The sequence below is a fragment of the Aythya ferina genome, assembly GCF_964211825.1.
Source record: "Aythya ferina genome assembly, contig: HAP1_SCAFFOLD_1073, whole genome shotgun sequence".
Taxonomy (NCBI): Eukaryota; Metazoa; Chordata; class Aves; order Anseriformes; family Anatidae; genus Aythya; species Aythya ferina.
Genome location: NW_028180847.1, coordinates 1 through 25,919, shown reverse-complemented (window position 1 = coordinate 25,919; position 25,919 = coordinate 1). Strand labels below are relative to the sequence as shown.

General features: G+C 67.8%; 3 protein-coding genes and 1 long non-coding RNA gene across 5 annotated transcripts; 2 read left to right on the top strand and 2 right to left on the bottom strand.

The window, feature by feature from the left end:
* Positions 1 to 785: 785 nt before the first annotated feature.
* MAP2K7 (mitogen-activated protein kinase kinase 7) lies at positions 786 to 10,144 on the top strand (the record flags this gene model as incomplete). Its single annotated transcript, XM_084540516.1, is given in 12 exon segments — positions 786 to 833; positions 2,788 to 2,870; positions 2,872 to 2,930; positions 4,353 to 4,419; positions 5,267 to 5,380; positions 5,475 to 5,597; positions 6,801 to 6,908; positions 6,997 to 7,176; positions 8,155 to 8,235; positions 9,012 to 9,154; positions 9,250 to 9,295; positions 9,874 to 10,144. Coding segments are annotated over 12 exon segments (1,190 nt in total), but the record flags the coding sequence as incomplete, so codon positions are not given.
* Positions 10,145 to 12,114: 1,970 nt separating this feature from the next.
* On the bottom strand, positions 12,115 to 13,850 carry LOC311429433. The gene is made up of 2 exons (XR_014688254.1): positions 13,292 to 13,850; positions 12,115 to 12,400 (listed from the first exon to the last, which is right to left on the bottom strand). It is a non-coding gene; the product is annotated as an uncharacterized lncRNA (long non-coding RNA).
* A 942-nt stretch (positions 13,851 to 14,792) lies between these two features.
* On the top strand, positions 14,793 to 24,133 carry LOC311429430 (protein Hook homolog 2-like). 2 transcript variants are annotated; one of them, XM_084540515.1, is made up of 22 exons: positions 14,793 to 14,903; positions 15,611 to 15,696; positions 15,803 to 15,875; positions 16,295 to 16,345; positions 16,448 to 16,580; positions 16,667 to 16,734; positions 16,842 to 16,904; positions 17,231 to 17,311; positions 17,773 to 17,930; positions 18,024 to 18,164; positions 18,864 to 19,065; positions 19,905 to 20,015; positions 20,815 to 20,902; positions 21,512 to 21,581; positions 21,673 to 21,756; positions 21,860 to 21,917; positions 22,023 to 22,054; positions 22,157 to 22,212; positions 22,588 to 22,655; positions 22,889 to 22,993; positions 23,093 to 23,164; positions 23,845 to 24,133. In XM_084540515.1, exons 1-22 carry the CDS (start codon positions 14,853 to 14,855, stop codon positions 23,992 to 23,994), a joined length of 2,001 nt encoding a protein of 666 aa, XP_084396641.1. In that variant the 5' UTR covers positions 14,793 to 14,852; the 3' UTR covers positions 23,995 to 24,133. The 2 variants fall into 2 exon arrangements, with proteins under 2 accessions (XP_084396641.1, XP_084396640.1); XM_084540514.1 differs by having other exon boundaries at positions 22,585 to 22,655.
* Positions 24,134 to 25,316: 1,183 nt separating this feature from the next.
* Positions 25,317 to 25,864, bottom strand: LOC311429429 (bestrophin-2a-like; the record flags this gene model as incomplete). Its single annotated transcript, XM_084540513.1, has 3 exons — positions 25,317 to 25,472; positions 25,555 to 25,635; positions 25,712 to 25,864. Coding segments are annotated over 3 exons (390 nt in total), but the record flags the coding sequence as incomplete, so codon positions are not given.
* Between the last annotated feature and the right edge of the window lie 55 nt (positions 25,865 to 25,919).

Sequence of the window (25,919 nt, the reverse complement as noted above, 5' to 3'; positions counted from 1 at the left end):
CTTTTTTTTGGGGGGGTTGAGGCGCTTTTGGGGGGTGTGTGGAGGCCCTCTGGGGGGGTCGTGAGGCTGATTTTAGGACATTTGTGGGGGGGTTGGGGGCCAGTTTGGGGACATTTGGGGGGGGGTTTAGGGGCATTTGGGGGGGCTCGGGGCTGTTTTAGGAACATTTGGGGGGGGCTTGGGGACACTTTAGGGACATTGGGGGGGGCTCAGGGCCATTTGGGGGGGGTCGGGGCCGTTTTAGGGTCCATTTGGGGGGGGCTCGGGGCTGTTTTTGGGGCCATTTGGGGCAATATTGGGGTTACCTGGGGCAGGCAGTGCTGTGCAGAAGGAAATTGGGGACAAACCATGTGGTTTTGGGTGCGCCCCCCCCAGGTAGGAGACATTTTTTAGGGTGGGGGGGGGACGCCCCCCCACCCCCCCCCATAGCACACACAGAACCACCCAGCACTTCCTGGGCACAAAAGGGGCATTTTACAGGCTGGGGGGGGGGGGGCAGAGGTGCCAGGCAGCCCCCCCCTCACCCCCCAGCCCCCCAATTCCCCCCCATTTCCTTCCCCCACCCCTCTGCCCCCCCCCCGCGGTTTGAGTTCGTTCTGGTTCTTTTCCCCCATTTTCAAGGTGTGATTTATGGTCTTTTTCTTTCTTTTTTTTTTTCTCGTTTTTTTTTATTTTTTTTTTTACCTTTTCCCTTTTATTTTTTTTTATTCCCCCCCCTCCCCTTTCCCCCATTTCCCCCCTCCCCCTTTTTCCTCCCCCCCCCCCAATCCCCCCCCCACCTCCAGTTATCGTCATCACCCTAAGCCCCGCTCCCGCTCCGTCCCAGCGAGCAGGTACCGCCACGTCGCCTCCGCTTGGGGTCCCCCCGCATCCCCCCCCCCACCTTAACACCCCCCCACACCCCCCTGCTGACCCCCCCCCCACTTGTCCCCTCGCTTGGGGGACCCCCCCAGCACCCCCCCCAACGCAGGATGAGCCCCCAAACCCCGGCCGTGCCTCAGTTTCCCCCCCCTGTTTGCGGAGCTTTCCCCCCCCCCCCCCCCCCCCGATCCCGACGGCTTCTCCCCGACCCCCCCAATGTCCCCCCCCCCCCGCCCCCCCCCTCGCCCGCCTTGTCCCCAAATGTCCCCCCCCCCCCCCCCTCCCTGTGTGTCCCCCCCCCCCCCCCCCCCCGCGTGGCTGCCCTGCCTGTCGCATGCAGTGTGGCCCCAGCCCGGCCCCGCGGCGCATGCGGGCCGCGGCACGGCATGAGACGGGGCCGCGCCGAAAATGGGGTGGGGAACGGCCGAAATCGGGCAAATCCCGGCCTCGACAGGGCGGGAGAAGGGGGAAGGGTCCGGGCAGGAATGGGGTAAAATGAGGTGGAAACGGGAAAAAAAGGGGGTAGGGGTAGGTAGGGAGGGGCTGAGCCCCTGTGGAGGGGGAGTGGGTGGAATGGGGGGAAATGGGGAAAATGGGGGGGGAATGGGGAAAATGGGGCAGAAAGAGGGAAAATGGGGCTGAGCCCAGATTCGGTGGGAATGGGGAAAATGGGGAAGGAATGGGGAAAATGGGGCTGAGCCCAAATTTGGTAGGAATGGGCAAAATGGGGCAGGAATGGGCAAAAATGGGGCTGAGCCCAGATTTGGTAGGAATGGGTAAAATGGGGAGGAATGGGGAAAATGGGGCTAAGCCCAAATTTGGTAGGAATGGGCAAAATGGGGCAGGAACAGGTAAAGAGGGGCTCAGCCCAAATTGGGGGAGAATGGGGAAAAATGGGGCTGAGCCCAAATTTGGTAGGAATGGGCAAAACGGGGCAGGAACGGGTTAAAAGGAGACAGAATCAAAAAAGGACAAAACGGGGCCAAAACGGGGCAGAGCTGAAATGAGGTGGAAGTGGCCAAAATGGGGTGGAAACAGGCAAAAATGGGGGGTGAGGGAAAATAGGGGAAAAAAAGGCAAAACTGGGGTAAGGAGAGGGGAAAATGAGGGTGAGGGAAAATGAGGTGAAAATGGGCAAAACTGGGCAGGAATAGGCGAAATGGGTTTGGGGTGAAATGGGGTGAAAATGGCCCAAATGGGGCAGAAACGGGCAAAAAACGGGCTGAGGTAAAACGGAGCAGGAATGACCCAAACGGGCCAGAAATGGGCAAAATGGGGCTGAATGCTAAAAAACGGTCGGGAGGAGCCCAAATGGGGCCAGAAATGGCCAAAACGGGTCAGGAACGGCCCCAAATGGGTTAAGGGGGGGGAGGGGAGGGTTTGGGTTGGGATTTTTGGGGCTGGTTTTGGGGTGGTTTTGGGGTGTTTTTGGGGCTGGTTTTGGGGGTGATTTTGAGGCGGTTTTGGGGGTGATTTTGGTGGTTTTGGGGAGTGATTTTGGGGCGGTTTTGTTTTCTTTGGGGGGCTGTTTCTGTTTTTTTTGGGGGAGGGGGCTGGTTTTGGGGCATTTGGGGGTGTTTTTTGGGGTAGTTTTGGGGGGCTGATATTGGTGGTTTATATGGGCTGGTTTTTGGGGGGTTTTGGGGGTGGCTTTGGGGCTGATTTTGGGGTATTTTGGGTTTTTTTTTGGAGGCGATTTGGGAGTCTGATTTTGGGATATTTTTTTGGGGTGGGGGTGGGCTGTTTTTTGGGGTAATTTGGGCCACTTCGGGCTGTTTTACCCGCTATTCCAGGCGCGTTTTTGGCGCGCTGCTTTCGGGGCGTTTCGAGCCCTCTTTGGGGTTAATTTCGGGAGGGTTTTGGGGCCGTGCTTTTTCGGGGGGGGGGGCTCTCTGACCTCCTCTTTCTCTCTCCCCCCCCCCTCAGCTCTGCAGCTGCCCCTGGTGAGCGACGGGGGGGGCCGAGCCGCGGCCCCCGAGGGCGCCCAGCACCCGCCGCCCCCCTCGCGGCCCCCGCAACATGCTGGGGCTGCCCCAGCCGCCCTTCCTGGTGCCCCGCAGCGTGGAGAGGTGGGTGACCCCCCCCCCGGGACCCCCCCCAGACACCCCCAGGTCTCCCTGATCCCTCCTGGACCCCCCCCCCCGGGGCCCCCTGCACTCTCCTGGGTTTTTCTGGATCACCCTCATGGCCCCCTGGACCCTCCTGGTCCCCCCCCTTTGGACCCCCCCCCGGGCTCCCTCAGGCTCCTCTGGACCCCCCCAGGCCCCCCTTGGGGCCCCCAGCCCCCTCCTGGACCCCCCCAAGGGCCTTCTGGACCCCCCCAGGACCCTCCTGGTACCCTCCTGGACCCCCCCCAGCGCCCCCAGGGTCCCCTGGACCCTCCTGAACCCCCCCTACCCCCCCCCTCCGTACCCTCCTGGACCCCCCCCGGGGCCCCCTGGACCCCCCCCAGGTCCCCCCGGGGCTCCCTGCACCTCTCCTGGGCCTTCTGGACCCCCCCCAGGGCCCCCTGGACCCTCCTGGACCCCCCCCAGGCTCCCCTGGACCCCCCCAGGTCCCCCTGGGGCCCCCCTGGACCCCCCTGGGCCCCCCTGGGCCCCCCCTGGATCCTCCAGGACCCCCTCCGGTGTCCCCTGGACCCCCCAGACCCTCCTGGGCTCTCTGGACCCCCCCCAGGCCCCCCCCAGGCCCTCCCGGGGACCTCATTGGCTCAGCCGGCACGGGATCCTGCCTGCTGATTGGCCCAGAGGGCCAGCCTGGCACCCGTGCTGATTGGCCGGTTGTTCGGCGCGCTGTGATTGGCCAGTTGGTCAGGGAGGTGGGAGACTCTGTGCTGATTGGCTAAAGGAGAAGGGGATCCTGTGCCCTGATTGGTCAGGGAGGTAGGAGCCTCTGTGTGCTGATTGGCTAGAGGAGAAGGGGATTGCGTGTGTTGATTGGCTAGAGTAGAGGGGGGACCGCGTGTGTTGATAGGCCAGGCAGGAGGCATGTGCTGATTGGCCAGCTGTGCAGAAGGGCGTAGCTGCTGATTGGCTGGGCAGGCAGAAGGGCTGTGTTGATTGGCTGGGGTGTCTCGGAAGCCCCCTGTGCTGATTGGCCTGGCAGGGAGGCAAGGCGCGTACTGATAGGCTGCTGCAGACGTGGTCTCTGCCTGCTGATTGGACAGATTCTGAATAAGGTTTTCCTGGCTGCTGATTGGCCAGGCATCAGATTCTCATGTGCTGATTGGCCAGGCCAGCAGGAGTCTGTGCGTGCCGATTGGCCAGAGAGCCAGATCCCCTGCACTCTGATTGGCCAATCCCTCCACGCGAGGGTTGCCCACCACCAACCCCCTCACGCCGATTGGCTGGGCGGCCCTCCGCTCCTGATTGGCCGGGCGGCCATCCCGCCCTCTGCCGATTGGCCGGGCGCTCCCGTCCTCCGTGCCGATTGGCTGGGCTCTCCCTCGCTGCCTCCTGATTGGCCGGCTGGCCTCTCCCCCTCTCCCCCAGCATCGAGATCGACCAGAAGCTGCAGGAGATCATGAAGCAGACCGGATACCTCACCGTGGGGGGGCAGGTGGGCGCGGGGGGGGGCGTTGGGGACATGGGGGGGGCACTTGGGGACATGGGGGGGACATTGGGGACACGGGGGGGTCACAGGGGGGTCAATGGGGGGGTCACAGGGGGGGTCATGGGGGGGGTGGTTGGGGACACCGGGGGGGACACTGGGGGCATGGGGGGGAGATTGGGGTTGTGGGGAGGGGCCCTCAGGGTCACAGGGGGGACATTGGGGACACGGGAGGGGGTCTCAGGGGTCGCGGGGGGGGGGGACATTGGGGACACAGGGAGGGGCTTGGGGTCACGGGGGTGGAGATTGGGGGTCATGGGGGGGGACATTAGGGGCACGTGCTTGGGGTCATGGGGGGGGGGTGCTTGGGGTCACGGGGGGGGGGCCTTGGGGTTGTGAGGGGACATTGGGGACATGGGGGGGGACGCTGGGGTCATGGGGGGGGCCCTCAGGTCATGGGGGGGGGGAACTTGGGGTCACGGGGGGAGGACATTGGGGGGCACATGGGGGGGGGACACGGGGGGGGAGATTTGGGGGAAACCAGGGGGGACATTTAGGGACGGGGGGGGGACACTTGGGTGCATGGGGGGGTGTTCAGGGGAAACGGGGGGGGGACAGATTTTGGGACACACGGGCGGGGGGGGGGGGGGGGGCACTCAGGGATGGGGGGGGACACGCGGGGGACACAGAGCGGGGGCACAGCAATGACCCTTGGGGGACAGTGACAGGGGGGGGTTGCTGGCGGGATGGTGCTTTCCCCCCTGGACCCCCCCGTGTCCCCTTTGACCCCCCCCACACACCCCCCCCGTGTCCCCCCACGCCCCCCTGACCCCCCCCGTGTCCCCCCCCCCCTCAGCGCTACCAGGCGGAGATCAACGACCTGGAGAACCTGGGCGAGATCGGCAGCGGCACCTGCGGGCAGGTCTGGAAGATGCGCTTCCGCAAGACGGGGCACGTCATCGCCGTCAAGGTGGGGCCCTGGGGGGGGGCCAGGAGGGGTTCCTGGGTGCGTGACCCCCCCCCGGAATTTATCTGACACCCCCCCCTTTTCGTTTTTGACCCAGCAAATGCGGCGCTCGGGGAACCGGGAGGAGGAGAACAAGCGCATCCTGATGGACCTGGACGTGGTGCTGAAGAGCCACGACTGCCCCTACATCGTGCAGTGCTTCGGCACCTTCATCACCAACGTGAGCCCCCCCCCGTGCTCTTTACGCCCCCCCCCTCGTCCCCCCCCGGGGTCAGGATGTGGCCCCCAACGGCCCTGGGGGTGTCGGGGCTGGGTCGTGTCCCTCGTGGCCCCGTGCTTGGTGTAATTTTGTGCCCAGAACCTCCAGGGTTTGATCCCGGGGGTGCCAGGACCCCCTCCCATGTCCCCTGGGGGTCCCATGACCCCCGTCCCATGGCCCCCAGGGGTGCCAGGACCCCTCCTGTGTCCCCCCAGGGGTGCCAGGACCCATCCTGTGTCCCCCAGTGGTGCCAGGACCCGGTCCCATGTCCCCCAGGGGTGCCAGGACCTTGTCCCCATCTGTCCCTGTGCCCCCCAGGGGTGCCAGGACCTCCGTCCCACATCCCCTGGGGGTCCCACACCCCCATCCCACATCCCCCAGTGGCACCAGGACCCCGTCCTGTGTCACCCAAGGGTGCCAGGACCTTGTCCCCATCTGTCCCCAGCCCCCCCCGAGGGTGCCAGGACCCCTCCCGTGTCACCCAGGGGTGCCAGGACCCGTCCCTATCCCCCCCCCCGTCCCTCCCAGTCCCCATTTGTGCCGTCCCTGTCCCCCAGTTTACCCCAGGAGGTGTCCCCAGCACCCTCAGGATCCGACCCCTCCCCACCACCACGCCCCCTCCCCACCACCACGCCCCCTCCCATGCCCTCATCTGACCCCCCCCTGCCCCAGAACCCCCTCCTCATCCCTGGGACTCCCCCTCCCCTACACCCCTAGACCCCCTCCCCATCCCTGGGACCCCCTTCCCATGCCCCAGACCCCCCCTCCCACCACTGCCCCCACCCCCCCTCTCCCACCCCCACCCCCCCTCCCCACCCCCCCAGCCCCCTCCCCACGCCCCCCACCCTCCCCCATGACCCCAGAACCCCCTCCCCATCCCTGGGACCCCCCTTCCCATGCCCAGACCCCCCCTCCCACTGCCCCCACCCCCCCTCCCCACCCCCACCCCCCCTCCCCACACCCCCACCCCCTCCCCACGTCCCCCCACCCTCCCCCATACCCCAGAACCCCCTCCCCATCCCTGGAACCCACACCCCCAGCCCCCCCAACCCCCCTTATCCATCCCCCTAGACCTCTCCCCACCACCGTACCCCCTCCCCACACCCCCAACCCCCCTCCCCACCCCCACCAACCCCCCCTTTTTGCCTTCCCCCCCCCCCCCAGACCGACGTCTTCATCGCCATGGAGCTGATGGGCACCTGCGCCGAGAAGCTCAAGAAACGCATCCAGGGCCCCATCCCCGAGCGCATCCTGGGCAAGATGACGGTGGCGGTGAGCTGGGGACCCCCGGGGGGGCCACGGGGACACCCCCCACACCCCGAGGGACCCCCGCTGACCCCCCCCCGCGGCCTTTTTGCAGATCGTGAAGGCGTTGTTCTACCTGAAGGAGAAGCACGGGGTGATCCACCGCGACGTCAAGCCCTCCAACATCCTCCTGGACGAGCGGGGCCAGGTCAAGCTCTGCGATTTCGGCATCAGCGGCCGCCTCGTCGACTCCAAGGCCAAGACCCGCAGCGCCGGCTGCGCCGCCTACATGGCCGTGAGCACCCATGGGTGCCCGGGTGGGGGGTGCCTCGGGGCGTGGGGAGTACCCCGGTGGGTGGGGAGCAAGCCGGAGTGGTGCTCGAGGGGAGTGGGGAGCGTCCCAGGGTGCTGTCTTGGGGTGGGGAGCACCCCAGGGTGCTGCTTTGGGGGGGGGGAGCACCCTAGGGTGCTGCTCGGGGGGTTGGGGAACACCTCAAGGTGCTGTCTTGGGGTGGGGAGCACCCTAGGGTGCTGCTCAGGGGGCTGGGGAGCACTACAGGGTGCTGTCTTGGGGTGGGGAGCACCCTAGGGTGCTGCTCAAGGGGCTGGGGAGCACCCCAGGGTGCTGCTCAAGGGGCTGGGGAGCACCCCAGGGTGCTGTCTTGGGGTGGGGAGCACCCTAGGGTGCTGCTCAGGGGGCTGGGGAGCACTACAGGGTGCTGTCTTGGGGTGGGGAGCACCCTAGGGTGCTGCTTTGGGGGAGTGGAGTCAGCCCAGGGTGCTGCTCAGGGAGCTGGGGAGCACCCCAGGGTTCCTTGTGGGGAGTGGGGTCACCCAAGGGTGCTACTTTGGGGGAGTGGAGTCAGCCCAGGGTGCTGTCTTGGGGTGGGGAGCACCCTAGGGTGCTGCTCAGGGGGCTGGGGAGCACCCCAGGGTTCCTTGTGGGGATGGAGAGCACCCCAGGGTGCTGCCTTTTGGGGACAGGTTCACCCCAGGGTGCTGCCATGGGGTGGGGAGCACCCCAGGGTGCTGGGAGGAGCGGAGCCGTGAGTACAGTGCTGGGGGGTTCTGCGGGGGGGGGCTGCACCCCAAATCCGGGTCTTTTGGGGGCATTTTGGGGTGCTGAGAGGGTGCTGCAGGGCGTTTTGGGGTGCAGGGGGGTGTTTTGGGGTGCGGGGGGCTGTTTGGGGACATCCCGGGGTTGCTGTCGGGGTTTTTGGGGGTGCTGCCCCCCCCCCCAGCACCCGCAGCCCCCCCCCCATTCCTCGTGCAGCCGGAGCGCATCGACCCCCCCGACCCCACCAAGCCCGACTACGACATCCGCGCCGACGTCTGGAGCCTCGGCATCTCCCTGGTCAGTGCCACCTGTCCCCAACCTGTCCCCAACCCGTCCCCGTGTCCCTAATGTGTCCCCAGAATGTCCCCAACCCATCCCCGTGTCCCTAATGCACCCCCAGCCTGTCCCCAACCTGTCCCCAACCCGTCCCCGCGTCCCTGCAACGTCTCCACCACGTCCCCAACCCATCCCAAACACGTCCCCGTGTCCCCAAGGTGTCCCAAACACGTCTCCAACCTATTCCATGTCCCTAATGTGTCCCCAACGTGTCCCCAGTGTGTCCCTGGAATGTCCCCAGCACGTCCCCAACACGTCCCTGTGTCCCCAACATGTCCCCAACCCATCCCCATGTCCCTAATGTGTCCCCAACGTGTCTCCATGCCCCCAGTGTGTCCCTGGAATGTGCCCACCACGTCCCCAACACATCCCCAGCGTGTCCCCAATGTGTCCCCATGTCCCCAACATGTCCCTGGAGCATCACCATGTTCCTAACCCATCCCCAAGACGTCCCCGTGTCCCCAGCGTGTCCCCAACCCATCCCTGTGTCCCTTATGCACCCCGAGCGTGTCCCCAACACATCCCCATGTCCCCAACATGTCCCTCGAATGTCCCCAACCCATCCCCGTGTCCCTAATGTATCCGTAGCATGTCCCCAGCACGTCCCCAACCCATCCCCGTGTCCCCAACGTGTCCTCCCACAAAGCTGTGATGCCACCACGTCCCATCCACATCCCGCGGCGTCCCTGGCCGTGTCCCCACGCTGTCCCCACACTGTCCCCACGGTGTCCCCTCAGGTGGAGCTGGCCACGGGGCAGTTCCCGTACCAGAACTGCAAGACGGACTTCGAGGTGCTGACGAAGGTGCTGCAGGAGGACCCCCCGCTGCTGCCCCCCGCCATGGGCTTCTCCGGGGACTTCCAGGCCTTCGTCAGGGACTGGTGGGTGACAGGGCCACCCCCCCCCGATGCGGGGACGTGTCCCCAAGCCGTCCCCGCGGGTCCCCGAGGCGCTGACCTTGTGCCCTGTCCCGCAGCCTCACCAAGGACCACAGGAAGAGACCAAAGTACAACAAGTTACTGGTGGGTGCCTGCTGGCCCTGTCCCCACGGTGTCCCTGTCCCCATGGTGTCCCCGTCCTGGTGTCCCCATGGTGTCCCTGTCCCTGTCCTCGTGTCCCCATGTCCCTGTCCCCACCTTGTCCCCATCCTGGTGTCCCCACATGTGTCCTCATGTCCCTGTCCCCACAGTGTCCCCATCCCGGTGTCCACATGTGTCCCCGTGTCCCTGTCCCCATCCTGGTGTCCCCGTGTTGTCCTGGTGTCCCCACATGTGCCCCCAAATCCCTGTCCCTGCATTGTCCCCACCCTCATGTCCACGTGTGTCCCCATTTTGTCCCTGTCCTGTGTCCCCACACCCTGTGTCCCCATGTTGTCCACGTGTCCCTGTCCCCTTGTCCCTGTGCGTCCCTGTGTGTCCCCACAGTGTCCCTGTCCTGGTGTCCCCACATTGTCCCCATCTCCCCACATCCCACCCCCCATTCCCACATCTCCCCCTCCCCACAATGCACGCACAGACCCTCGGGGCCACCCCCCCGTGCCCCCTTGTGTCCCCCCTGTGTCCCCCCTTGTCCCCACGTGTCCCCCCCGTGTCCCCCCCAGGAGCACAACTTCATCAAGCGCTACGAGACGCTGGAGGTGGACGTGGCCTCGTGGTTCAAGGACGTCATGGCCAGGACAGAGTCCCCACGCACCGCCGGTGGCCTCAGCCAGCACCACCTCCCCTTCTTCACCAGGTAGCACCCGGGGCCCCCCCCCCCCAACCCCGGGACCCCCCCCCGGGGGCCCCCCCGGGGCCGCCCACGACGGCCACCGCCAGCCCGGCGCGTCGCGACGCGTCGCGGTGTCACCACCCTGCCGTGTGTCCCGCCGTGTCCCCTCCTGCTTTGCTCGTCCCAAAAAGCCCCGTGGCAACGCGGGGGGGTGTCCCCCCCACACACACACACACCCCCACACCCTGGTGGCCCCTGCCTCAGTTTCCCCGCTGTGGGTGCCGCTGTCCCTGTCCCCAACCCCGGTGCCTGGGGACGGGACCCGGCTGGGGGGTGCTGGCAGGGGACGTGGCACGGGGACGTGGCACAAGGACGTGGCACGGGGACATGGCACACCATGGTGTGACACGGGGATGTGACACGTGGCTGTGACACGGGGATGTGACATGGGGACATGGCAAGGGGACACGGCACACCGTGGCGTGACACGGGAAAGTGACATGGGGACATGGCACAAGGACACGGCACGGGGACACGGCACACCGTGGCGTGACACGGGGACGTGACACGAGGACATGGTGCACCGTGGCGTGACACAGGAACACGGCACACCTCGGTGTGACACGTGGCTGTGACATGGGGACGTGGCACGGGGATGTGGCACACCGTGGCTGTGACACGGGGACGTGACACGGGGACACGGCCCGGGATGTGACGCGGGTGCAGTGCAGCGGGCCATGACATGGGGATGTGACATGAGGAGGTGGCACGGGGACATTGCACGTGGGGAGGTGGCACGGAGGTGGCGCGGGGACACGGGGGACGCCCCGGGGACACGGCGCGGAGGCGGCTCGCGGGGATGTGACGTTGGCAAGTGGCACGGGGACACGGCACGGAGAGGGACGGCGCGGGGACACGGCACGGAGAGGTGACACGGCGGGACGGCACGGAGGTGGCACGGGGATGTGGCACGGGGACGCGGCGCTGGAGAGGGACAGAGGTGGCACGAGGACGTGACACGGCACGGAGAGGTGACACGGAGAGGTGGCACGGGGACGTGGCGCTGAAGGACACCACGGATGTGACACGGGGACGCGGCGACGTGACACGGGGACACGACGGGGACGGGACACGGGGACACGGCCCGCGGTGGCCCCTTGGGGGACAAGCCCGGGGACAGAGGGGACGTGGGGACGCGGGGCCACGCGGTGACAATCAGCGCCGGGCCGTGTCCCCGGGGTGTCCCCGTGTCCCCGCAGCACGTGCCGTTTTAGTGCATCGTGGGCGTGGGGCGGCTCCGCCTCGTTACCCTTGGTATTAATTAATGTTATTATGATAAAGGCGCATGTGGAACCCCACGGCCTCCTCCTTGGGGCTGGGGGGGGGACAATGGGGACATGAGGGGACAGTGGGACAGCGAGGATGCGAGGGATGATGGGGATATTGGGGACATTAGGGCTGGGGGGGGGGCACGGGACATGGGGACAGCCAGGATGGGAGCCTGGGGGACACCGGGGACGTTGTGGGGACACTGGGGACATTGGGGTGAGGATGGTGGGGGTGCTGGGGACATGGGGGGACATCGGGGACATGGACAGTGGGGGTGGGGGGGACATGGGGACATCGAGGATGAAGGGGACATGGGGGGACGTTGGGGTGGGGGGACATGGGGCCATCAAGGATGGGGGGGACACGGGGACATCAGGGCCAGGGGTGGCACAGGACATGGGGACATCGAGGATGGGGTTGTGGGGGCACTGGGGACGTGGGGCATGGGGATGTCAATGATACTGGGGATACTGGGGACACTGGGGACATCAGGAAGGTGGAAGATGTTGGGATATTGGGGACGTTGGGGACACTGGGGACATGAAAGACATTGGGATATTGGGGACATCGGGGACATGGGCGCAGGAGCAGCCTCGTGGGGCACCCAAGGGGGTCCCAGAGACCCTTTTTTTGGGTTTAGGGGCGGTTTGTGAGATTTTTTGGAGCTTTTTCCTGCTTTTTGCTGGCCCCACCTCAGTTTCCCTTCCTCCTCCTCGGAGGGGGGGGAAAATAAGGTGCGGGGGGCTGGGGGGGGTCGCTCAGTCATTATCCTGACGGGAAAAACAGCCTCAGGGCGGGGAGATTAATTGCTAATTAGGAGATTTATTGCCGATCGCTAACAAGGGGAAGTCGGAAACGAGGGAAAGAAACCCAAAACGAGTGGGGAACGGGGGCTGGGGTCAGTCCCTAGCGCTCCTCTTCCTCCTCTTCCTCCTCTTCCTCCTCCTCCTCCTCCTCCATCCCACGGGGTCCGTCCCCCAGTCCCAAACTGCCCCAGCACGGGGGGGTCCCCACGAGTGGGGGGCAGCTCCCCCCAGCCCCCTGCTCCTATGAGGGGTCCTTCACGGGGGGGCTGCAGCGTGGAGGACCTGAAGGACCTCATGTGAACCCCCAGACCCCTCGTACCCCCACCTGGGACCCCCAAGACCCCCCAGGACCACAGCACCCCCTCCTGGAACCCCCTAAACCCCCCTAAGTCCCTCCAGCAGACCCCCCAGGACCTGCACAACACCCCCTAGGACCCCCAAGACCCCATCCTAAGACCCCCCAGACCCCCCAAATCCCCACACCAGCCCCCGCAGGACCTGCACGACCCCATCCTAGGACCCCCAAGACCCCCTAAGCCCATCGGGTCAGTTCCTGGGACCCCCCAGACCCCCGTGTTCCTACACCAGCCCCCACAGGACCCCCAAGGACCTCATGTGAACCCCCAGACCCATCTTACCCTCACCTGGGACCCCACAGAACCTGGGCAGCAACCCTAGGACCCCCAAGACCCCATCCTAGGACCCCCCAAGACCCCCTAGGACCCCCTGGACCCCCCATATCCCTACACCAGACCCCATAGGACCTGCACAACAACCCATAGGACCCCCAAGACCCCATCCTAGGACCCCCAAGGACCTCATGTGAACCCCCAGACCCATCTTACCCCCACCTGGGACCCCACAGAACCTGGGCAGCAACCTTAGGACCCCCAAGACCCCAACCTAGGACCCCCCAAGACCCCCTAGGCCCACAGCACCCCCTCCTGGGACCCCCTAACCCCCCCCAAATCCCTACACCAGCCCCCACAGCACTGGGGCTACAGCCCCTAGGACCCCCCAGGACCCCAAAGACCCCCCCTAGAACCACAGCACCCCCCCCAAAACCTCTCAGACCCCTCATATCCCTACATCACCCCCCCAGCATCCCCTCAACCCTTCCTAACCCCCCCCCCAACCCCTTTAGGCCCCCCCCAGAGCCCCCCCCGGGCCCACCTCCTGCTCGTGGCCGGCGATCCCACTGGTGGCCGATCCCTTTGTGGATCCCATTGCTCGGGGGGATCAGCTGGGCCCCCCCCATCCTCCATGGGGGGCATTCCGGGGGAGGGGGGAGCAGCCTTTTGGGGGCACACACAGGTCGCCAACCCCCCCCAGTCCTTCCCAGTATGGCCCAGTAAGGGCCCAGTGTCCCCACAGCTGGTGCTGGGGGGAGGAATAAGCCCCCAAAGGAGCAGCCAGGAGCCCCCCCCCAAAAAAAAACCCCACAGGTGAGATCTGCTTGGGGATGGGGGGGGACCCCCATGGCTGACCCCCCCCTAAAGCCCCTGGGGGGGGGTCCCGTGGGTACGGGTGTGTATGGGGGGGGCTCACCTGACACCCCCCCCCCACCCTTTGGGTCCCCACGCTCAAAGCTGCCCCTGGGGGGGCTCCTCCTGCCCCCCCCCTTTCTTGGGGTCCCCCCTGGCCCTTCCCGGGGGGGGCTCCCCGGTGGCCCCCCCAGCCCCGTAACGCAGGAGGCGCCCCAGCAGCAGCCCCCACAGCAGCAGCTGCACCCACAGCTGGAAGGGGGGGTCCCAGCCCCAATCGCCCCCTCCGGGGCCCATCACCCCCCCCCCAAGACCCCCCCCCAGTAAAAAAAAAGAGCACGGACGGAGTCCTAAAGCCTCCCCCTTTTTTCCCAACGCCCCCCCATTTTCCCAATCCCCCCCCCCACGACCCCCGTGCCCCCCCCACGACCCCCGTGCCCCCCCCCAATGACCCCAACCCCCCTTGTCGCCCCCCCCAATTCCCCCTAACCCCCCCCCAAATTCCCCCTCCTCGCCCCCCCAAGCTCCTCCAAGCCCCCCCCGCCCCCCCGGGGTCCCCTCGCTTCCCTGGGCCCCCCCCCGGTGCCGCTGCCCCCCCCCCAGTTCCTCCCTGCCGGGCTTTGTCCGTGTCCTCCCCCCCCCGCCGCGCCGCCGACGGGCAGGGGGACCCAGGGGACACCCCCGGCCCCGCGCCAGCCCAGGCCACGCCCCCTTTCCCCTCCGGCCACGCCCCCATCCCCATGGCAACGCCCCGCCCCCTCCCTTCCCGAGCTCCGTCCCCTTGGCAACACCCACGCGCCCCCCCCCGCCGTCCCCATGGCAACGGCTGGGCGGGACACGCCCCCTCCCTCCAGGCCACGCCCACCGCCTGGCCCCTTAGCCCCTCCCACTGCCCCTGCCCTTAGGGCCGGGAGCCCCCAGGCCCGACCGCCTCAAGATGGCGGCGGGGAGGGGCCGCTCTAGTCCCCGTCTCTATGGTCCTGGAGGACCGCAGGGGACGGGCCGGACAGGGGCGTGTCCTCCATTAAGGGGGGGCGGTGCTAAAGGGGGCGTGGCCTAAAGATAGGCGTGGCTTGAAAGGGGGCGTGGCCTGCAGGTGCGGCCGCTTGGTGGCTGTGGGCGTCAAGAGGCGGGGCCTTGAGAGGGGGGCGTGGCTAATAAAATGAAGGGGGCGTGGTTAGCGGAGGGGGCGTGGCCGGCAGGTGCGGCCGCTCTGGGCGCGCCTCGGTGCCCCGGGCGGACCGGCGGCCATGGCGGAGGGGCCGGAGGGGCCCGAGGCCTGCGGGGCGCTGCTCACCTGGGTAAGGGGGGGCCGGGACCCCCCCGGGACCCCCCCCGGGACCCCCCCGGGACCCCCCCGAGGCCGTTGGGACCCGGCTGGTGACCTCTGACCCCCCCCTTTTGGGCCCTGTGACCCCCCCCTGCGCTGTGCCCCTCCCCCACCCCCCCCCAAGGCTGCCCCCCCCCCCCCCCTTTTAAAGCCCCCCCCCCCAGGGCTGTGACCCCCCCCGACCTGTGCCCACCCCCCCCCCGAGGCTCTGCCCCCCCCCCCGAACCTGTTGCACCCCCTCCCGGGGCTGTGCCCCCCCCCCCCTTTAAGTTCTCCCCCCTCCCTAATTTTTAAGTTCTCCCCCCCCCCAATTTTCCTTTGGGCTCCAGTGCCCGGGGGGGGGGTCATTTGGGGAGGGGGGGGCATTTGGGGGGGGGGCTTCATTCCCTTGGGCCCCCCAAGCTTTCAGAGGGGGGGGGTACCCTCTTTGCGGGGGGGTGGGGGGGGCACTGATGTGGGTATAAACCCCCTGCCCCCCCCCCCAGGATAGTTCTGGGGGGGTCACATAACCTTGGGGGGGGGGTTGCCTGTAAGGGGGGGGGGTCAGGATGCCCTCAGTGGGGTCGGGGGGGGGTTTGCCAAGCCCCCTCCCCCCTAATTTATGCCCCCACGCCCCTAATTTGTGCCCCCCCTTCCCTTTGTGCCCCCCCCCTCCCCTTTGTGCCCCCCCCCCCCCAGCTGCAGACCTTTGCCCCCCCCTCGCCCTGCGCCTCCCCCCGCGACCTGGCCAGCGGCGTGGCCCTGGCTCACGTCCTGCACAGCATGTGAGTACTGGGGGGGGGGCAAACCCTTGGGGACCCCCCCCCGGGTCCTGGGGGGGCCGTAGCCTCAATTTGGGCCCCCCCCCGGGTCGTGTCCCCCCCCCCCCAGCGACGCCTCCTGGTTCAATGAGCCGTGGCTGGGCCGCATCCGGGACGCTGCTGAGGACGACTGGAGGCTGAAGGTGGGGTGGGGGGGGGCAATTTTTTTTTTGGGGGGGGGGTCTCAGCTTCAGGACCCCCCCCCCACCGGTGGGGGGGGTGAGGATGGTGTTGGGGGGGGGCGTTTTGGGGTGGTGGGGAGGAGGAGGAGGCTGGTTTGGGGAGGGGGGGGCAGTTTAGGGGTGCTGTTTTTTTGGGGGGGGGCAATTTGGGGGGGCTATTTTGGGGAATTCAACTTGGGGGGGGCATTTTGGTGTGGGGGGGGGCAGATCTGGGGGGTCCCAATGGGGGGGGGCTCAGTTGGGCAGGGCTGTTTTGGGGGACCTGGCGCAGCGCTGCAATGGGGGGTGGGGGGGGGACACATTTTGGGGTATGGGGGGGCTCATTTTGGGGTGGGGGGGCTCATTTTGGGGTGGGGGGGTCCCACGTTTCTCCTCCCCAGGCGAGCAACCTGCAAAAGGTGCTGCAGAGCGTGCTGGAGTACTGGCAAGATGTGAGTGCTGGGGGGGGGGGCACGGATTTTAACCATGGGGGGGGGTCCCTAGGATAGACCTGACCCCCCCCCCCATCATAATTTAATGTCCCCCCCCCTCAGGTGCTGGGGCAAGTGGTGGCCGAGCGGCACGTGCCCGACGTGGAGCTGGCGGCCCAGTGTGCAGACCCCGAGCAACTGGGCAAACTGGTGCGACTGGTGCTGGGCTGCGCCGTGAGCTGCGACAGGAGGGAAGGTGGGGGCCGGGGGGGGGGCACGGGGGGGGGCAGCCCCCCGTAAACCCCCCCCCCTCCCTGTAATTCCCCCCCCCCCTCCTCGCAGAGCACATCCAGCACATCATGACCCTGGAGGAGGCGGTGCAGCACGCGGTGATGACGGCCATCCAGGAGGTGGGGGGGGGGATTCTTTGAGGGGGGGGGGTAAAAAAGGGGTGGGGGGGGCACACCTTGTGCCCCCCCCCAGGTTCTGAGCCCTTATGGGGTTTGGGGTTTGGCAGCTTTTGGATCAGGAGCCGGCGGAGACGATGGTGGTGGAGACGTACGAGAGCTTCGACGCGCAGGTGGGGGGGGCGGGGGGGGGGGCAGATATATGGGGGAGAACTTGGGGGGGGGGCAAATATGTGGGGGAGGATTGGGGGGGGGCAGATTTATGGGGCAGAACTTGTGGGGGGGCAAATTTGGGGGGGGGGGGCAAATATATGGGGGAGAACCGGGGGGGGCAGATTTATGGGGCAGAACTGGGGGGGGGGGGCAGATTTATGGGGGAAATCTGGGGGTCTCAGAACAGGATGGGGGCAATTTTGGGGTGCCAGCCCCCCCGCCCCCAGCACTGATGCCCCCCCAGCACTGACGCCCCCCCCCCATTTTCTCTGTGCCCCCCCCCCAGTCCCGGCGCTATTACTTCCTGAGCGAGGAGCCCGAGGAGGCGGCGGGGCCCCAGCAGCGCTGCCACGAGCTGGAGCAGCAGGTGGGGGGCCGGGGGGGGGGGCCCAGGTGTTTGGGGGGGTCCCTGGGGGGGGCCCAAATTGCCTGTGCCCCCCCCTCAGACCCTGGGATTAATCTGGGGGCAGCCAAGGTGCTGATTCCACACTGTAGTGGATTCTCTGCTGTCTCGTATTAGGGTTGAGCAGAAGCCATATGGGGCCGGTGGGCACCGGGGGGGGGGGGGGGCATATCGGGCAGGGGGGGTCCCTGGGGGGGCTCTATTGCCTGTGCCCCCCCCTCAGTCCCTGGAATTAAGCTGGGGGCAGCCAAGGTGCTGATTCCTCGCTGGAGTGGATTCTCTGCTGTCTCGTATTAGGGTTGAGCAGAAGCCATATGGGACGGGTGCGCACCGGGGGGGGGGGGAAACCGGGCAGGGGGGGTGTTTGGGGTGGGGTGGGGGTCCCCGGGGGGGGGCCCTGGGTTTCTGACGGTGCCGGGGGGCAGGTGGCGGCGCTGCTGGAGGAACGGGGGAGCCTGGCGCAGGAGAACCGGCTGCTGCGGGAGGAGAAGGCTCGGCTGGAGGCCGACGCGGCCGGCGCTGCCTCCAAGAAGCTGCTGCTGCTGCAGGCGCAGGTGGAGGAGCTGCAGGAGGAGAACTACCGGTAGGGACCTTTTATTTTGGGGGGAGGGGGTCACCGGGGAGGGGTTATCCGGCCCCCTAAATGCCCCCCCCGGTGTGTGTGTCCCCCCCACAGGTTGGAGAGCGGCAAGGAGGAGCTGAGGGCGCGCTGCAGCCGGCTGGAGAGGGAGGCGAGGGGGCTGCAGGCGCGGGCGGAGGAGCTCAGCACCCTGGCGGGGGAGGCTCGGGCTCTCCGGGATGAGATGGACGTGCTGAGGTGAGCCGGGGGGGGGCCCCGAGGGGTTGGGGTGCCCCCCGGGTGGGTGCTTGGAGAGCCTGAGTGCCTGCGCCCCCATCTCTGGGGGGTGGACTGGGGGTGTTGCCACGTCCTGGGGTGTCCCCAAGTGCTCAGGGTGCCCAAATTCTGCTGCCCCATATCCTGGTGATGTCCCCAAGTGCTCAGGGCACCTGGCCACCCCAGTCCCATATCCTGGGGGTGTCCCCTCGGTGCTCAGGGTGTCTGGATGTCACTGCCCCCTGTCTTGGGGGTGTCCCCTAGGTGCTCAGGGTGCCCCAATACTCCTGCCCCATATCCTGGTGGTGTCCCCCAGGTGCTCAGGGTACAAGGACACCCCTGTCCCATATCCTGGGGGTGTCCCCTTGGTGCTCAGGGCACCCAAATCCTGCTCCCCCACATCCAGGGGGTGTCCCCAAGTGCTCAGGGTGCCCAAATCCTGCTCCCCCACATCCTGGTGATGTCCCCAAGTGCTCAGGGCACCCGGCCACCGCTGTCCCATATCCTGGGGGTGTCCCCTAGGTGCTCAGGGCACCCGGCCACCCCTGTCCCATATCCTGGGGGTGTCCCCTAGGTGCTCAGGGCACCCAAATCCTGCTCTCCCACATCCTGGTGGCGTCCCCAAGTGCTCAGGTCACCCCCCCACCCCTACCCCCGGCCACATCCCCGTGTCCCCTTCAGGGCATCATCGGCTCGCGCGGGCCGTCTGGAGGCGGCGGTGGCGGCGTACCGGGGCCGGGCGGCGGCGGCGGGGGCCCTGCGGCGCTGGGTGCGGGCGCTGGAGGAGCGGCACGCCGGGCAGGTCCGCAGGGCCGCCGCGCTGCAGCAGCAGCTGGGCCGGGCGCAGGCGGGGAGAGAGCAGCTGGAGGCGGCCCGCAGGCAGGTGGGCGGGGCTTTGTGGGAAGGGGGAGGGGCTTGTGGGAAAGGGGAGGGGCTTGTGGGAAAGGGGAGGGGCTAGGGGTGAAGGGGGAGGGGCATGGGGTGGTGGGTGGGAGGTGGGTCTGAGGGGAGCAGCTGGAAAGAGGTGGAGGTTTGGGCACGGGGCGTGGCTACAGGGCTGGGGGCGTGTCTATAGGTAGATGGGTGGGGCTTGGGGAAGGGGGCGGGGCCATGGAAGAAGAAGGCGGGGCGTGGTGTAGTGGGCGGGGTCTGGGTCTGAAGGGAGCGGCTGGAAACAGGTGGAGGGGTGGGCACAGGGGGCGTGGCTACATGGCTGGGGGCGTGGCTATAGGGAAGTGGGCGGGGTTTATGGAAGGGGGTGGGACCAGGGACAGAGGGGGGTGGGGCATGGGTCAGGGGAGCAGCTGGAAAGAGGTGGAGGGGTGGACACAGGGGGCGTGGCTACAGGGCTGGGGGCGTGTCTATAGGGAGGTGGGCGGGGCTTGTGAGAAGGGGAGGGGCCATGGACGAAGGGGCGGGGCATGGGGTGGTGGGTGGGGTCTGGGCCTGAGGGGAGCAGCTGGAAACAGGTGGAGGGGTGGGCAAAGGGGGCGTGGCTACAGGGCTTGGGGGCGTGGCTACAGAAGGCGGGTGTGGCTAATATCGGGGCGGGGGCTTCGGGGGAGGGGCGGGGCTTAGAGCAGGGGGCGGGGCTGTTGTGGGTGACTGCCAGCGAGGCTGTATTGAGAGGGTGGTGCCGGGTGGGTGGTGGGCGGGGCCGGCCGGGGGGCGGGGCCGGGTGGGCGGGGCCGGGTGGGCGTGGTCAGCGGAAGCCCCGCCCAGGTGGAGGAGCTGAGCGGGCAGCAGGCGGCGGCGGCGCTGCAGGCGGAGCGGTGGCAGCGAGAGTGCAGGGACCTGAGGGAGAGGTTCCAGGCGCTCAGCCAGGAGAAGGAGGTGGGACCCCCCCGGGACCCCCCCCGGGACCCCCCCCCCGGCCCCTAACCGACCCCCCCCAGACCCCCTCCTGCCCCTAAGTGACCCCCCCAGAGCTCCCCTGGCCCCTAAGTGACCTCCCTCTGACCCCTAAGTGACCCCCCGAGGACCCTCCTGGCCCCTAACTGACCCCCCCCAGGATCCTCCTGGACCCTAAGTGACCCCCCCAGGAACTCCCGGCCCCTAACTGACCCCCCCAGACCCCCTCCTGCCCCTAAGTGACCCCCCCAGAGCTCCCCCGGCCCCTAAGCGACCTCCCTCTGACCCCTAACTGACCCCTCTAGGAACCCCCAGACCCTAAGTGACCCCTCCTGGGACCCCCCCCAGCCCCTAACCGACCCCCCCAGAGCTCCCTCTGACCCCTAAGTGACCCCCCGAAGGACCTTCCCGGCCCCTAAGTGACCTCTCCAGGAACCCCCGGCCCCTAACTGACCCCCCCAGACCCCCTCCTGCCCCTAAGTGACCCCCCCCAGAGCTTCCCCAGCCCCTAAGTGACCTCCCTCTGACCCCTAACTGACCCCCCCGGGAACCCTCTGCCCTTAACTGACCCCCCCAGCCCCTAACTCACCCCCAACCAACCCCCCCGGTCCATAAGGACCCCCCCAGCCCCTAAGTGACCCCCCCCCGGGAACTCCCAGCCCCTAACTCACCCCCAACTGACACCCCCCCGGTCCCTAAGGACCCCCCCAGCCCCTAACTGCCCCCCCCGGTCCCTGAGGACCCCCCCAGCCCCTAACTGCCCCCCCCGCGCCCCCCCCAGAGGCTGCTGGAGGAGCGCGATGCCCTGCGTGAGGCCAACGAGGAGCTGCGCTGCGCCCAGGAACAGCAGAGCTGCCTGCGGCAGGCAGGTGGGTGGGGGCCGGGGGGGGGGCACCTCGGGGCTGGGGGGGGCCTGGGGGGGTCAGAAGTGGGCTGGGGGGGGGCATAAAGTCGGCTGGGGGGGCGGCATTGGGCTGGGGAGGGGGGAAAAGGGAGGCACAGAGCTGGTGGGGGGGGGTGCTATGCACTGGGGGGGGGCACGGAGCTGGTGGGGGGGGGCACAGAGCTGATGGGGGGGGTGGTTTTGGGCTGGGGGGGGCCTGGGGGGGTCAGAAGTGGTCTGGGGGGGGCATAAAGGTGGCTGGGGGGTGGCATTGGGCTGGGGTGGGGGGCAAAGGGAGGCACAGAGCTGGCAGGGGGGGGCACGGAGATGATGGGGGGGGTGGTTTTGGGCTGGGGGGGTGCTAAGGGGGCTGGGGGGGGCACGATAAAAGGGTTTGGGGCTGTGCCCCCCCCCCTGTTTTTTTGGGGGGGGGCTTTTTTTGTTCCTTTTTCATTTGGGAGGGGGGAAATGCTGAGGAGCCCCTGGTTGGGGGGGGGGGGCAGGGACGCGTGGGGGTGGTTTGGAGGGGGGGGGGGGTCACCTTGAGCCCCCCCCCCAAAAAAAAATTAATTAAATTAAGGATTTTTTCCCCCAGATGCGGGGCTGGACGGGGGCACGGCCCCAGCGGGCACCCTGGCGGCCGAAATCCTCCCCGCAGAGCTCAGGTGGGTGCCGGGGGGGGGGTCCCAACCCTCTGTGGGGGGGGCCCTGACCCCCCCCCCCCTTAATTTTAATTTTCCTGCCCCCCCCCCCCAGGGAGACGGTGGCGAGGCTGCAGCAGGAGAACCAAAGGCTCAGGGCCCAGCTCCAGCAGCGCCCGCGGGACGCCGACCGCTACAGGTGGGGGGGGCACAGGGGGTCCTTGTGTCCCCCCCCCCCCAAAAAAAATCCACATTCTTTATTTTGCCCCCCCCCCCCCTCAATATCCCCCCCGTGCCCCCAGGATGGAGGCTGTGAGCACCGTGGGGCTGCTGGCAGCGCAGGGCCCCCCCCGTAAGGAGGTGAGTTTTTTTTTTTGGGGGGGGGGTCCCAGGTTTTGGGGGGGGGGAGCAGGTTTTTGGGGGGGCTGGGGGCCCCCCCTCTTCACCTTTTGTCCCCTTTCTAAGGTGGGGGCGCTGGAGGAGACCCTGGAGAAGCTGTAAGTGGGGGGGGGGCGCTATAAATACCGGGGGGGGGGCACACTGGGCCCCCCCCCCCATGGGGCAGTGTGTCCCTAATGTGTGTGCCCCCCCCCCCACAGGAAGAAGCCCCCTCAGGTGCAGGAGGAGGAGCTGGACCCCCCCGGGGACAGCAGTGGTATGAGGGGGGGGGCACTGGGAGGGCTGGGGGGGGGCACTGGGGGGCTGGGGGGGGGCACTGGGAGGCTGGGGGGGGTACTGGGAGGACTGGGGGGGGGGCACTGGGGGGCTGGGGGGGGCACTGGGAGGCTGGGGGGGGCACTGGGGGGCTGAGGGGGGCAACTGGGAGGACTGGGGGGGACTGGGGGGGGGCAACTGGGGGGGGGGCTAGCGGGAGCCGAGCCGTGCCTCAGTTTCCCCTTGAAAATCTGGGGGTGGGGGCGGGTTTGGGGAGGGAGGGGGCAACTCTATCCCCCCCCCACCCTTTATTTGCCCCCCCCCCGCCCCATTTGACCCTCCCCCGTGTATTTTTTGCCCCCCCCCCCCCCAGCAGCGCGGCGCATCGAGGAGCTGCAGGCCATGGAGCAGCGCTGCCGGCAGCAGGCTGAGCGAGCCCGCATGGTACTGGGGGGGGGGGGACACTCTGCGACCCCCCCCCCAATAAATTTTGGGTCCGGGGGGGGCTCTGGGACCCCCCCCTCCACCCCCTTTTGGACCCACAGCAAGGGGCTGAGCCCCCTGCACCCCCCCCCCAAATCCTTCCCTGGGGTGTTAAATTTTGGGGTGGGGGGGGAGATTGGGGGTGTCCTTTAGGTTTGTGGCCCCCCCCCTCATTTTGTGGCCCCCCCCTCAAGGTGCTGGGGGTGCTGGAGCCGAAGCTGAGCCCCCCCACGGCCCCCATCCTGCGCGCCCTCCGCAACCAGCTGCAGGAGAAGGACGCCCTCATCCGGCACCTGGAGGTCAGGGGGGGGCCGGGGGGGGGTTTTGAGGTGGGGGGGGGGCAGCTCTAGGTTACCCCCCCCCCTCGGACCGTCTCGTTGTGTCCCCCCCCCCTGCAGAATGACTACGAGAGGAGCCGGGCGCAGCGGGAGAGGGAGGAGAGGCTGCTGGTCACCGCCTGGTACAACATGGTGAGGGGGGGGGCAAATTTTGGGGGGGGGGGGGGGCAGAGAGACACATGGGGGGGGCATGAAAATACTCCTGGGGGGGAAAAGAGACCCCTGGGAGGTGTGAAGAGACCCTGGGGGGGGGGGTTAATATACTGGGGGGGGGGGGCAAAGAGACCTCTGGGGGGGGAATAATGCACTGGGGGGGGCATGAAAATACCCCTGGGGGGGCAAAGAGACCCCTGGGGGGGGGAATAATACACTGGGGGGGGCAAAGAGACCCTTGGGGGGGGGAAAAATAAACTGGTGGGGGCAAAGAGACCCCTGGGGGGGCAAAGAGACCCCTGGGGGGGCATGAAAATACCCCTGGGGGGACAAAGAGAGCCCTGGGGGGGGCAAAGAGACCCCTGGGGGGGGCAAAGAGACCCCTGGGGGGGGGGTAAATAAACTGGGGGGAGGGAAGAGAGCACTGGGGGGGGGTGAAAATACCCCTGGGGGGGGCAAATATACCGGGGGGGGGGGGGGCAAAGAGAGCCCTGGGGGGTGTTGAAGATACCCCTGGGGGGGGGGCAAATATAAACCGGGGGGGGCTACAGGGGGTGGCGGGGCAGGTTCATGGGGTAAAACGTTCATTTTGGGGGGGGTCTCGGGCCCTGCGTGCCCCCCCCTCACCCCCTGTGTGTGCCCCCCCCCCCCCTCCACAGGGCCTGGCTCTGCAGCAGCGTATGAGTGAGGAGGGGGCCGCGGGCGCCCCCCCCCCGCCGGGGGGGGCTCACTCCTTCCTGGCCCAGCAGCGTTTGGCCACCGTCGCCCGCCGCGCGCGGCCCCCCCACGGCCGCCCCCCCAACCGCTGACCCCCCCCCCCCCGGGGGTCACCTCCTTCTTGGGGGGGGGGGGGCACCCCCCACCCCACCCCCCCCACCTGGGCTGGTCCCGTTTCAGTCTCTGCGCCCCCCCCCTGTTGTGATAATTTGGGGGGGGTCCAGACCTCGCCCCCCCCCCCTCTATTTTTTTTTTGGGGGGGGGGGGGGGGCTTTTAGCACTTCTATTTTTGTAACCCTTTTACCCTGGGGGTTTGGGGGGGGGGGTCCTGTCGTCCCCCCCCCCCCCCTCAGCCCCCCCACCCCCTGTTTCAATAAAGCCACAAGCCTCAGGACCCGGGGGGGGGGGGATTTATTTCTGGGGGGGGGGGGGGATTCTCCAAGGGCTCGTATAGGGTTGAGCCACATGGGAGGGGCGGGGGGGGGGCACCATTTTGGGGTGCCCCCCCCCTAAACCATGTCGTCGCCGGGGCGCAGGAGCCAGCTGGGGGGGGGGCAGTCCCCCAGGAGCACGGCCGTGTCCCCCCCCAGGCTGTCCCCGTCCCCCTGGGGGGGGGGACACGGGGGGGGCTCGGGGGGGTCCCCGATATCGTCCAGGGGCTGGAACTGCATCTCCTCCTTGGTCAGCCTGCGGGAGGGGGGGGGTCACCCCAAAACGCCCCCCCCCCCCCGCCATGGGGGCACCCCAAAACCACCCCCCCCCCCTCTGCCTTGTGGGGGGGGTCCTGGTGGGGTGGGGGGGGTCCTGGGGGGAGTTTGGGGTCCCAAGGGGGGTGGGGGGGTCCCGGGCGGGGAGTTGGGGTCCATGAGGGGGGTGTTGGGTTCCCGGGGGGGGGGGTTGGGGTACCTGGGGGGGGATTTTGGGTCCGGGGGGGTGGTAGGGGTCCTGGGGGGGGGGGATATTTAGGGTCGGGGGGGGTGGGATGCATCTTTGGGGTTCCTGGAGGCTGTCCCAGAGTCTTGGGATATTTTGGGGTCCCTGGGGGGGTCGGGACTCCCTGTAATTTTTTTTGGGGGGGTCTGGAGGCCACTGGGAGTTTTGGGGGGGCTCCTTGGGGGTCCCGGGGGGGGAATTTGGGGTCCTGAGTTGGGATTGGGGTCCTGGGAGGGACGGGGTTCATCTTTGGGGTCCCTGGGGGGCTATTTTGGGGTCCTTGAGGGGGGGGTCAGTACTCTTTGTAATTTTTTTTTTTGGGGGGGGGGTCTGGAGGCCGCTGGGGGTTTGGGGGGGCTCCTTGGGGTGTCTCCGAACCCTGCAGGACGGCTCCCATGGGGGTCCCAGGGTCGGAGGGCTGGAAGAGGGGGCTCATTTTTTTGGGGGGGGGGGTCATTTTCATTTTTTTGCCCCCCCCAACTCACACGACATCGAAGGCCGAGCCTCGGTGTCCAGGCAGTCGGGGGGGGGCAGCGGCAGCGGTGTAGGGGGCGCGGGGACTGGGGCTCCCCCAGTACCGATCCCGCTCCAGCGCCGGGACGTCCCCGTACAGCTCATCCACCGCCAGCATCGACACCTGCGGGCCACCACCGTGTGTCCCCCCCTCCCAAAACCCCCCCAATTTTTAATTTTTTTTGGTGCCCCCCCCCCCCCGGTACCTGGAAATTGCGGTCGATGAGCGTGTTGGTCTCGAAATCATCATCATCCTCCCCAAAAGGGTTGATGAGCTGCTCGGCCACCTAAAGCCACACGGTTGGGTCACCCCCCCACACTAGGTGACCCCCCCACCCCATTATTTTTATGTCCCCCCCCCACCTTGAGCCAGCCGACGTAGAAGAAGAACTGGAGCAGGGTGAACACCGGCACCCCCAGGTCCAGCTCGTGGCCCGCGTAGCCCTGAGCCGGGTCCAGGAACTGGCGGCCGATCAGGCAGGTGACGAAGAAGGTGTACACCGCGATGGTCACCACCTGCGGGCACGGGTGACCCCCCCCGGTCACCCCCTGTGTCCCCCGTGTCCTGTCC